Source organism: Rattus rattus, chromosome 3, assembly GCF_011064425.1.
Source record: "Rattus rattus isolate New Zealand chromosome 3, Rrattus_CSIRO_v1, whole genome shotgun sequence".
Taxonomy (NCBI): domain Eukaryota; kingdom Metazoa; phylum Chordata; class Mammalia; order Rodentia; family Muridae; genus Rattus; species Rattus rattus.
In genome coordinates, this window is record NC_046156.1 from 55,175,983 (window position 1) to 55,188,640 (window position 12,658).

General features: G+C 36.4%; 1 protein-coding gene across 1 annotated transcript in view; it reads left to right on the forward strand.

Annotated features, from left to right (window-relative positions):
• Window positions 1–12,658, forward strand: part of Sycp1 (synaptonemal complex protein 1) — a 94,569-nt gene that overhangs the window by 73,005 nt on the left and 8,906 nt on the right. Inside the window, exons 24-27 of the mRNA XM_032896932.1 lie at window positions 5,172–5,288; window positions 5,857–5,967; window positions 7,277–7,369; window positions 7,887–7,961. Coding sequence (XP_032752823.1) covers window positions 5,172–5,288; window positions 5,857–5,967; window positions 7,277–7,369; window positions 7,887–7,961 — 396 coding nt within the window. The remainder of the gene's footprint in view (window positions 1–5,171; window positions 5,289–5,856; window positions 5,968–7,276; window positions 7,370–7,886; window positions 7,962–12,658) is intronic.

The following is a 12,658-nucleotide window of genomic DNA, read 5'->3' on the forward strand; positions in this document are numbered from 1 at the left end:
CCACAGAAGAGTACTTCACTTGGTTGTTCAATGCCAAATGGTGTCAGCCCTGAAAATATACATACAATGAACAGTGTATGAACTGAATAGGTTATATTTAGGGATATATATGCATATACATATACACATATATGGATACAATGATAATGGTTAAACAGACCATGAATTTGAGGAAAGCAGGGAGAGGTATATGAGAGGGTTTGGAAGGAGGAAAGGGAAGGGAGGAATGTTGTAATTATAATTTCAAAACATTTGAAGAATTAGGCATTGTAGAGTTTATAAGTTCATAATGTCTATCTAGCACAAAGGATAGGCATGAAAATATAACTTCCTTATATATACTTAAAATACATTTTGTAGCTGGTGCCCGAACCTTGCTAATCCCGGCCCACAGCTCCCTGCTCCCAAACCCCGTGGGAGAGAGAGCTCATCGCCCAGACATGTGGGCAATCCTGAGACTGCAGGGCAGGAGAGACCGCCACTTCTGCCCACCTTCGCCCACATCCCTGGCCCAAGAGGAAACTGTATACGGCCTCTGGGAACAGATAGGGGCAGTCAAGCTGCAGGAGCCCTGCAGTCCCTGCACCCGGATCTGAATGGACCTGGTCAAACAGCTCCCTGCACCCAAATCCCGTGGCAAGGAAAGCTAGACCTTCAGAGGGGCAGACACTCCTGGGAAACCCTATTAAATAAATAACCCTATTAAAAATGGGGTTCAGAGCAAACAAAGAATTCACATCTGAGGAATGTCGAATGGTGGAGAAGCACCCAAAGAAATGTTAAACATCTTTAGTCATAAGGGAAATGCAAATCAAAACAACCTTGGGATTCTACCTCACAACAGTCAGAATGGCTAAGATCAAAAACTCCGGCGACAGCAGATGCTGTTGAGAATGTGGAGAAAGAGGAACACTCCTCTTGCTGTTGGGATTGCAGACTGGTACAACCATTCTGGAAATCTGGAGGTTCCTCAGAAAATTGGACATTGTACTACCTGAGGACCTAGCTATACCTCTCTTGGGCATATACCCAAATGATGCTCCAACATACAACAAAGACACGTGCTCCACTATGTTCATAGCAGCCTTATTTATAATAGCCAGAAGCTGGAAAGAACCCAGATGCCCTTCAACAGAGGAATGGATACAGAAAATGTGGTACATCTACACAATGGAATACTACTCTGCTATCAAAAACAATGACTTTTATGAAATTCATAGGCAAATGGATGGAACTGGAAAAATCATCCTGAATGAGTAACCCAATCACAGAAAAACACACATGGTATGCACTCATTGATAAGTGGATATTAGCCCAAATGCTTGAATTACCCTAGATGCACAGAACACATGAAACTCAGGGGTGACCAAAATGCGGATGCTTTACTCCTTCTTTAAACAGGAACAAGAATACCTTTGGCAGGGAATAGGGAGGCAAAGTTTAGAACAGATGCTGAAGGAACGCCCATTCAGAGCCTGCCCCACATGTGGCCCATACACATACAGCCACTAAACTAGATAAGATGGATGAAGCAAAGAAGTGCAGGCAGACAGGAACTGGATGTAGATCTCTCCTGAGAGACACAGCCAGAATATGGCAAATACATAGGCAAATGCCAGCAGCGAACCACTGAACTGAGAACGGCACCCCCGTTGAAGGAATTAGAGAAAGGACTGAAAGAACTTGAAGGGGCTTGAGACCCCATATGAACAACAGTGCCAACCAGCCAGAGGTTCCAGGGACTAAGCCACTACCCAAAGGCTATACATGGACTGACCCTGGGCTCCAACCTCATAGGTAGCAATGAAAAGCCTAGTAAGGGCACCAGTGGAAGGGGAAGCCCTTGGTCCTGCCAAGGCTGGACCCCCAGTGAACATGATTGTTGGGGGGGAGGGCGGTAATGGGAGGAGGATGGGGAGGGGAACACCCATATAGAAGGGCAGAGGGAGGGGTTAGGGGGATGTTAGCCTAGAAACTGGGAAAGGGAATAACAATTGAAATGTAAATAAGAAATACCCAATTTAATAAAGATGGAAAAATACATTCCGCTTATATATGCTTATATATTTTGCTTCATTTTATATGGAGTAGTAAATAATTCATTTCTGTGTGAGTGTGTGTGCATGTGCATGGATATGCATTCATGGAGGCCAGAGGATAACTTGGGTGTTTTATAAACATGACTTATGTACCTTCAGATAAGGTATATTCTATATTATGTGAAATAATTAGCAAGATTGTTAATCTTGTCTTTAAATTTATATATCCTTTTGATTCTCTATGTTAAAAATAGTTCACATGATTATAGATTTCTCTTTTTTGGTAATTCAACTTTATTGTAAGGCTACACTATTGTATGATTATGATTTTATTTTTTATCTTTTTGTGGTTATTAATAATGTAAAGCTTTTTATTATATAAGGTGAAACTTGTTATGAATATTTGGTCTGTATCTTATATACTTATATGTGATATAAATTTATTTAAGGTTTATTTAAGGTTATCTTTATCTCTAATAACACATTTGCTTTAGAACAGAATTTTCTAGTGACATTTTGCATACATTTTTTGATACTATGAACCCAGGCATAAGACAGTCTGCCTTTAGAGATTCATTTATTTTTAAAGTTTTTTGAATCTCTCTCTCTCTCTCTCTCTCTCTCTCTCTCTCTCTCTCTTCTCTCTCTCTCTCTCTCTCTCTCTCACACACACACAGAGAGCGAGAGAGAGAGAGAGAGAGAGAGAGAGAGAGAGAGAGAGAGAGAGAGAGAGAGAAGTGAGGGGTGGTAGTGTGCATCCATGTGTGGCATAGCATACATGTCAAGGTCAGAGAACAATTTTGTGGAGTTGGTTCTCTCCTTTCACCTTTATATGGGTTCTGGGGATTAAACTCAATTTGCTATGCTTGCACAGTAAGTGCCTTTACCTAACTTGCTATTTCTCTGGCCTTGCTGTTCGTATTTTAAATTGTTACTTAGGAAGATAATGAGAATATCTTATAGTAAAGTTAAACATGCAACATGCTCATGATTCAGACATTCCAATTTTAGGTACTTATCGTAGAAAATTACTATATATTTGTACCACAGATGTTCTTAAGAACATAGAATTAAGGATCTAAGAATAATTGAACACATAAACAATCTGTGATATATTCATGTAATGGAATATTAACCAGAGAAAATGAATAAAGTTTATTATACATAAAACTATTTGGTACAAGTTTTGCATCAAAAAAGCAAAAGAAAGAATATATATACCTTGAAAGTTTTGGATAAATTTCAAAAACAAATAGTCATTTGAGAGAATATATAAGACTGATCAATAGTATTTGATGAAACATGCAAAACAGAAAAATATTAAGTAATATTTACTGGGTTGACAGATGGCTCAGTTGCTAAAAGCAGCTGCCACTAAATCTGAGAACCAGAGTTAAGATTCTTGGGTCCACATGGTAGAGAGAGAAAACTGACTCCTGCCAGTTGTTCTCCAATCTCACATGAATGTGGTGGTACTCTTTTGACCCTTTCTATATAAATAGATAAATATAATAAAAAAATTAAAAATACTAAAACAGTCCTTACTTATAAACATTAATACTTGTAACTCCTTTGAGGAGGCTGTAGGGGAAACCAAAGAAGATGAACAAAAGTCATTATTGATATTGGTAATACCTGTACCTTAGAGTTAATAGTTAATTTATGGATACTCAATGCTTTCTGTTTCACTGCCAACACTATATCTTCTTGATGGTATTCTTGTCAACTGCTGTGACACATTTCTTTAGTTACAATTTATGTCTCAGGTAAAGTGAATCTGGATAGTAGGTTCTGGTTCAGGGTTCTTTGTATCTCTTGATAATTACCATTGAGGCATATAATATATACAATATGAGAAAGCAAAAACATTTAAAAGCATTCTTTACAGAAAATACACAATATATTTTTATTTTAATGCATGGGATTTCAGTTGGAAGAGTTAATTAAAAATTACCAACATAAATATTTTTAAGGACTTTATTAAGGGCTAGGCATGGTGGCATAGCCTTTATTCCCAACACTCCGGAGGCAGAGGCAGAGTCAGGCATATTCTGTGAATTCAAAGACAGCCAGAGCTACATAGAGAGACCTAGTCTAAAGAGTCAAAAAGAAGAAAAAAGAAAATGAAAAAGAAATTCATTAAAAATAAATATGTGGTAATAACCCAGAAACAAAGACAGCATGGCAAGAACCCACAGCTGTGAGAAAGGCTCCTACCTTGGTTATGATAAACCAAACATACTGGCAGATGTGCTTGTGGATGGTGGTGGTGGGAAAGAGTCTTTGATTGGGTATAGACTCACAATAGATGCCAGAGAGCTCTCAGGCACCTGAGTTCTGCCACTAGTGAAAGATCTGATTTTTCTAGGTGGTTTTCTGCTTTGACATCACAAAGAAGTTGTAATGTAGCTGATATTAACCAGATGGAATGTATTAATTTAGATCTATGTGTAAGAAACCTATATGCATGCCAGGTTTACTCTTCAAACTCCAAGATTCTTTTAGAGGAATGCATTTTTGGTTTTGAGCTCCGTTCTGGGTGAGTTAGCCACAATGAATTTTCTTATACTAGCTTTGCTTCCTGTAGCTGCTGCTGCTGCTCTGCCCTTATCACCACAAGGGACACGGTAGACCATTTTATTTTCGTGTGCCTTGGTAGTTGTAAGTTCACGTATATAGTATGCTTACATTACTCAAAGCTGGATTTAAAGTTTAATTCAATCTGATAGAATATGCTAGGGCATATCAGTGGAAGCTTGTATATATTTTTATGGAGTATTATAATTTTTAAGTAAAATGTTTTGAAATAAAAAATGTGGTTATTGATATTATATTGCTTGGCAAGACTAAATTCATATTTTAAGAGTCAAGTTAGACTTTGAAAATTGAAACACATCTCTGAATATGAAAAATGCAAAAAAAGATTCAATCATAATTTTCAAGAATCTTAGGGTTTACAAAACTACAGGTGGATATGGACTATTTTCAAGAAGTCTATGGGGGTTGGGGATTTAGCTCAGTGGTAGAGCGCTTGCCTAGCAAGCGCAAGGCCCTGAGTTCGGTCCCCAGCTCTGGGGGGGGGGAGAAGTCTATGGAATTTACTAAAATTAATGTTACTTTTTTTACTTATAGGTCAATAAATTAGAGTTGGAATTAGCAAGTACCAAGCAAAAATTTGAAGAAATGATTAACAACTACCAGAAAGAAATTGAGATAAAAAAGATTTCAGAAGAAAAGCTTTTGGGAGAGGTAGAAAAGGCTAAATATGTCGAGAACTTATTGTGTTAAAATATTTGTTGATTAGCTTTAAAAATTAGTACTTTTGCTGGGGGTGGGGTGCACGCCTTTAACTCCAGCACTGAGGAGGCAGAGGCAGGTATGGATCTCTGTGAGTTTGAGGCCAGCCTGGTCTACAGAGTTAGTTCTAGGACAGCCAGGGCTACACAGAAAAACCGTCTCTAAAAATAAAATAGTACTGTTAACTTTTAAATTGTTATTTAAGAAGTTTTAATATATTCATAATAAGGAAAATTATCAGATATAGAAAATATTCTAAATATTTAAATATAGAATAACTTGTAATTTAAAAATTTTTACAATATTTATGAAACTATTTATAATACATTTTACTTTTTGAAACATCCTAAAATAAATCAAGTAATTCCTTTTTTTATTTGTTTCATTTCTAATTTTCTGCTGTTTTATATATTTAATATAAGTAGAATATATGATTCTTAAGTGGAAAAGTTGAATTTTTAAAGTGGTAGAAGGTTCAGCACCAATAAATAAAAGAAATACTTTTTAAAATATTTGATAGGTTGAGAAAGCCAAAGCAACAGTTGATGAAGCCGTAAAGTTACAGAAAGAAATTGATTTACGATGCCAACATAAAATAGCTGAGATGGTAGCACTTATGGAAAAACATAAGGTAACAATATAATAAAATTAGCACTCAGAGCATATTTCTATTAAAATGAACTTTAAGGCAGTCTTCTGATTTATCAAAGAAATATTTTTTATACAAGAATAGCTCAGTATAGCTTGAATATTATTGATCCCCTGTCTCTTAAGTTCAGATCTTAACCACTCAAAGTTGAGCTGAGCTGCTACCGTACCTGGTACCTCACATCTCGTTATCACTTAGAGTAAAGAGAAGTAGTCATGTTTTCTGAATTCTTCTAGTAGTCTCATAACACTTAACATCTTTTATTAACTACATACCAGGATATTTCTCATTAATAATTTCTATTTACTTAATGTATCTGACATTTACAAATTGAACAAATTTTATCAAGGGAATAAATAAATGAAAAACTTGTAGTTGTGAGCATAGCCTTTAATGGCTGATCCATCTCTCCAGTCTGGGAAAAGACTTTTTTTGTTGTGAGTACATTTTATTTTTGTGTTGTTGGGTAATTCTTCTTTTAGGAAAGATTAATTTTCCTTCAACTTTGGAAAGGAAGTAGGGTAACTTCACCTATTAATTTTTAAATAATGGTTCCAGAATCTAACATTATTATGAGGTAATATATCAATAGTAATTGGAATTCTGACTTTAAGTACTATTATAAGCTAATAGATTCAAATTTGGAAGGTTTCAGTCTAGTGCAGTTTCTAGTCTGTATCAAAAAGTTTGTTTTGTCTTTGTCCCAGAAGAGCCTCTCCAAACTGATAAGGAAGTCCTTTTGACCTGATTTGAAAAGTCTTTGATTTCTTTTTGTCATGTCAAAAAAATTTTAAGGCTTGTATTGTGTTTTTGGTCTTAGATTTGGAGTCAGTAACTTTTCTAAGACATCTTGGTGTCATGTTCATATTGAACAAGACTGACTTTGTAGCCCAGCTTGGTATTAACCTTGTAATAATCAAGTCCCAGCCTCCCAAGTGCTAGGTTTATGGACATGGTGAACTTATCCAACTCAGCTATACTTAAGAGATGGGTTTTAGTGTTTCCAACGAAGGTAACAATTTCTTGTTGTGTCGGACTGGATCTCAGACTTGTTTGTTTCACTGTTTAGGTTGTTAGAATATATACGAAAGTACATATTCACATAAATGTATAGTGACACTTGCCTTTTGGTGTAGCATACCAATATATTTTTTTTTCTCTGCAGAGCTGTAGAACCTCCTGATGCACTCTGGGGGGCACTGTGCAGCCCCACCAAAGGCGCGTACCAATCTTATAAAACATAATTTATTTCATTTTAATATGCCTACAATGCCTTTTTTGTTTAATACAGCACCAATATGATAAGATTGTTGAAGAAAGAGACTCAGAATTAGGACTTTATAAAAACAGAGAACAGGAACAGTCTTCAGCAAAGGCTGCTTTGGTAAGATACAGAACAAATATTGATAAAGGCCACCTTTTTAAATGCCAGAATTGAAGAAAAAGAATAACACTAAGTAGAGCCATGATATTTGATCTGTAGAATCTGAAAGGATTTTACCTATTTTCTAATTGAATGCTTTTCCAATTTATTTTATATTGTAGTCTAAAGTGTCTTTTCAACACAGGTATTAAAAAGTCAGTTAAACTGATTTTAAAGCCTGGATGTTTAGGAGAGGAGAGTGGAGTGGAATTAGAGAATATGTGTATATGTATGTTTATATGTATAATATGCCATTTTAGTCCTTAGAGAAAACTATGAAAAACTTGAAACTTATTTACATTGTGTTAGGTTATGTTCTATTATGAATGTTCATGTTTTCTAAGTTAATTCTTTCTAGAGCTGAATTTATTTAGAGCACTGGATTACAGTTTCATTGATTTGAGAAAGTGTAGAAGCACTTATGCATTTCATCTTTATCTTTATTTTTCTTTTTTTTTTCATCTTTATTTTTCTTTAGGAGACTGAATTATCTAATATCAGAAACGAACTTGTATCCCTTAGGAAGCAACTTGAAGTAGAAAAAGAAGAAAAAGTAAGTTTTGTGGCATTACATATAAGATAACTGTAGGATTTTGGTATGGTTCAACTTTATGTTTTATAAATGTTATAAAATATTTTGACAAATTTTGGTAATTAATAGTAAGAAAACACAGCTTTTCTCTATCTTTCCCTACAAGTATTTTGCATATTTCATTTAAATATACATACATATATATATATTTTCAGGAATCCAAATGCTTTCAGATATGCAGTATTTGTTTGAGAAATATCTCAAGAGCAGGCACTTGATTGCAGAGGATCCAAATTCAGTTCCCAGCACCCACTCCAGGCAGCTCACAGCTGCTTATAATTATAGCCAGGGGGAAATCAAATACTTCTAGCCTCTTGCAGACACCTGCATATACCCAACTCAGATAGGCACAGATAATTAAAAATAAGTCTTAAAAAGGAAATATTGTCTCATAGTAAATGCTTGTATATTTAATGTGAGTTTTCAAAAGGCTATTCATAGTTATAGAAAAAAATTCTTACTACATATTTTGTAGTTTTTGCAAGGTGCTTTAGCTAACACTTAAAATACCAAATCTCCTTTAAAATTTGTTTGTATGGCATATATTCTGCTAGGTATAAATAGCTTAATAATTATTAAACAGCATATGCAGTATTAACCATCTTTTGTAATGGTTAGGTTATATGTTCAAGGTTACATAAGAAAATAGAATAGCTAGAATCAATTATAAATTTTTTAAAGATTTATTTTATTTATATGAGTACACTGTAGCTGTCTTCAGACACACAGAAGAGGGCATCAGATCCCATTTCAGATGGTTGTGAGTCACCAGGTGGTTGCTGGGAATTGAACTCAGGACCTCTGGAAGAGCAGACAGTGCTCTTATCCGCTGAGCCACCTCTCCAGACCTTATTTGTGTTTATTAAAGAGGAAAAATTGATTCAAACTCTGGAAACAAAATAAAATTTTAAGAAAGTTCAGGGTGGGCTGGTGAGATGGCTTAGCAAGTTCATTTACTCAATGGAATACTACTCAGCCATCAAGAACAAGGACATCCTGAGTTTTGCAGACAAATGGAACTAGAAAATATCATCCTAAGTGATGTAACTCAGACCCAAAAGGACACACATGGTATGTTCTCACTAATGTGTGGATATTACCCCACCCCACCCCAAAAAGTACACAATATCCAAGATACAGTCTACAGAACTCAAAAACATCAACGAGCTGAAGGGCCCAAGTGAGGATGCCTCAGTCAGTCCCACTTTGGAGGAAGAAGAAAGCAACCAAAACTGGGAAGAGGGAGGGATCTGGAAGGGAAAGGGGATGGAGGGGAGGGGAGGGGAACAGATCTGGTATTGGCTCTGAATGGCCATTCCTTGAGTCGCTGCTCTAAACTTTGCTTCCATATCCCCTCCTATGGATATGTTTTCCTCTTTTAAGAAGGAGTGGGAGCATCCGCACTTTGGTCATCCTTCTTCCTGAGCTTCCTGTGGTCTGTGGATTGCATCTTGGGTAATTCAAGCTTTTAGGCTAATATTTACTTATCAATGAGTACACACCAAATGTGTTTTTCTGTGATTGGGTTACTTCACTCTGGATGATATTTTCTAGTTCCATCCATTTGCCTATGAATTTCATGAAGTCATTGTTTTTGATAGCAGATTAGTATTCCACTGTGTAGATGTACCACATTTTCTGAATCCATTCCTCTGTTGAAGGGCATCTGGGTTCTTTCCAGCTTCTGGCTATTATAAATAAGGCTGCTATGAACATAGTGGAGCACGTGTCTTTGTTGTATGTTGGAGCATCATTTGGGTTTATGCCCAGGAGAGGTATAGCTGGGTCCTCAGGTAGTGGAATATCCAATTATGTGAAGAACCTCCAGACTGATTTCCAGAGAGGTTGTACCAGTTTGCAATCCCACCAACAATGGAGGAGTGTTTCTCTTTCTCCACATCCTCGCCAGCATCTGCTGTCACCTGAATTTTTCGTCCTAGCCATTTTGACTGGTGTGAGGTGGAATCTCAGGGTTGTTTTGATTTGCATTTCCCTTATGACTAAAGATGTTGAACATTTCTTTAGGTGCTTGTTGGCCATTTGATAGTCCTCAGCAGAGAATGTTTTGTTTAGCTCTGTACCCCATATTTTAATGGGGTTATTTGGCTCTCTGGAGTCTAACTTCTTGAATTCTTTGTATATTTTGAATATTAGCCCTCTACCAGATGTAAAGATCTTTTTCCAATCTGTTGGTTGCTGTTTTGTACTAAGAACAGGGTCCTTTGCCTTACAGAAGCTTTGCAGTTTTATGAGGTCTCATTTGTTGATTCTTGATCTTAGAGCATAAGCCATTGGTATTTTGTTCAGGAAAATTTCCCCAGTGCCCATGTGATCCAGACTCTTCCCCACTTTTTCTTCTATTAGTTTGAGTGTATCTGGTTTAATGTGGAGGTCCTAGATCCACTTGGACTTATGCTTTGTACAGGGCAATAAGAATGGATCGATTTGGATTTGCATTCCTCTACATGCTGACCTCCAGTTGAAGCAGCACCATTTGTTGAAAATGCTATTTTTTTTTCGATTGGATGGTTTTAGCTCCTTTGTCAAAGATCAAGTGACCATAGATGTGTGGGTTCATTTCTGGGTCTTCAGTAATATTCCATTGATCTACCTGCTTGTCTCTGTGCCTGTAACATACAGTTTTTATGACTATTGTACTGTAATACTGCTTGAAGTCAGGGATGGTGATTCCCCCAGAAGTTCTTTTATTGTTTAGAATAGTTTTTGCCTTTCTGGGGTTTTTGTTTTTCCAAATGAACTTGCAAATTACTGTTTCTAAGTTTATGAAGAATTGAGTAGGTATTTTGATGGGGATTGCATTGAATCTGTAGATCGCTTTTGGTAAAATGGCCATTTTTACTATATTAATCCCACCAATCCATGAGCATGGGAGATCTTTCCATCTTCTGAGGTCTTCTTCAATTTCTTTCTTCAGAGACTTGAAGTTCTTATCATACAGATCTTTTACTTGCTTGGTTAAAGTCACACCGAGGTATTTTATATTATTTGGGAGTACTATGAAGGGTGTTGTTTCCCTAATTTCTTTCTCGGCTTGTTTCTCTTTTGTGTAGAGGAAGGCTACTGATTTATTTGAGTTAACTTTATACCCAGCCACTTTGCTGAAGGTGTTTATCAGGTTTAGTAGTGCTCTGGGGGTACTTTTGGGATCACTTAAATATACTATCATATCATCTGCAAATAGTGATATTTTCATTTCTTCCCTTCCAAAATATATACCTTTGACCTCCTTTTGCTGTCTGATTGCTGTGGCTAGGACTTCGAGTACTACATTGAGTAAGTAGGGAGAGAGTGGGCAGCCTTGTCTAGTCCCTGATTCTAGTGGGATTGCTTCAAGTTTCTCTCCATTTAGTTTGATGTTAGCTATTGGTTTGCTGTGTATGGCTTTTACTATGTCTAGGTATGGGCCTTGAATTCCTATTCTTTCCAGGACTTTTATCGTAAAGGGGTGTTGAATTTTTTCAAATGCTTTCTCAGCATCTAATGAAATGATCATGTGGTTTTTATCTTTCAGTTTGTTTATATAGTGGATTACGTTGATCGTTTTCCATATATTAAACCATCCCTGCATAGCTGGGATGAAGCCAGCTTGATCATGATGGATGATCGCTTTGATGTATTCTTGGATTTGGTTTGCAAGAATTTCATTGAGTATTTTTGTGTCAATATTCATAAGGGAAATTGGTCTGAAGTTCTCTTTCTTTGTTGGGTCTTTGTGTGGTTTCAATATATGAGTACTTGTGGCTTCATAGAAGGAATTTGGTAGTGCCCCGTCTGTTTCCGTTTTGTGGAATAGTTTGGATAGTATTGGTATGAGGTCTTCTCTGAAGGTCTGATAGAATTCTGCACTGAACCCTTCTGGACCTGGGCTCTTTTTGGTTGGGAGACCTTTAATGATGGCTTTTATTTCTTTAGGAGTTATGGGGTTGTTTAGATGGTTTATTTGTTCCTGATTTAACTTCGGTACCTGGTATCTGTCTAGGAAATTGTCCATTTCCTCCAGATTTTCAAATTTTGTTGAATATAGGCTTTTGTAGTAGGATCTGATGATTTTTTAAATTTCTTCAGATTCTGTTGTTATGTCTCCCTTTTTATTTCTGATTTTGTTAATTTGGACACACTGTCTGTGTCCTCTGGTTAGTCTGGCTAAGGGTTTATCTATCTTGTTGATTTTCTCAAAGAACCAGCTCCTGGTTTTGTTGATTCTTTGTATAGTCCTTTTTGTTTCTACGTGGTTGATTTCAGCTCTGAGTTTGATTATTTCCTGCCTTCTACTCCTCTTGGGTGTATTTGCTTCCTTTTGTTCTAGAGATTTTAGGTGTGCTGTCAAGCTGGTGACATATGCTCTCTCCTGTTTCTTTTTGCAGGCACTCAGAGCTATGAGTTTTCCTCTTAGCACAGCTTTCATTGTGTCCCATAATTTTGGATATGTTGTGCATTCATTCATTAAATTCTGACATCTTTAATTTCTTTCTTTATTTCTTCCTTGACCAGGTTATCATTGAGTAGAGCATTGTTCAACTTCCATGTATATGTGGGTGTTCTTTCCTTATTGTTATTGAAGACAAGCTTTAGTCCGTGGTGTTCTGATAGGGCTAACAGGATTATTTCTCTTTCTGTATGTGTTGAGGCCTTTTTTT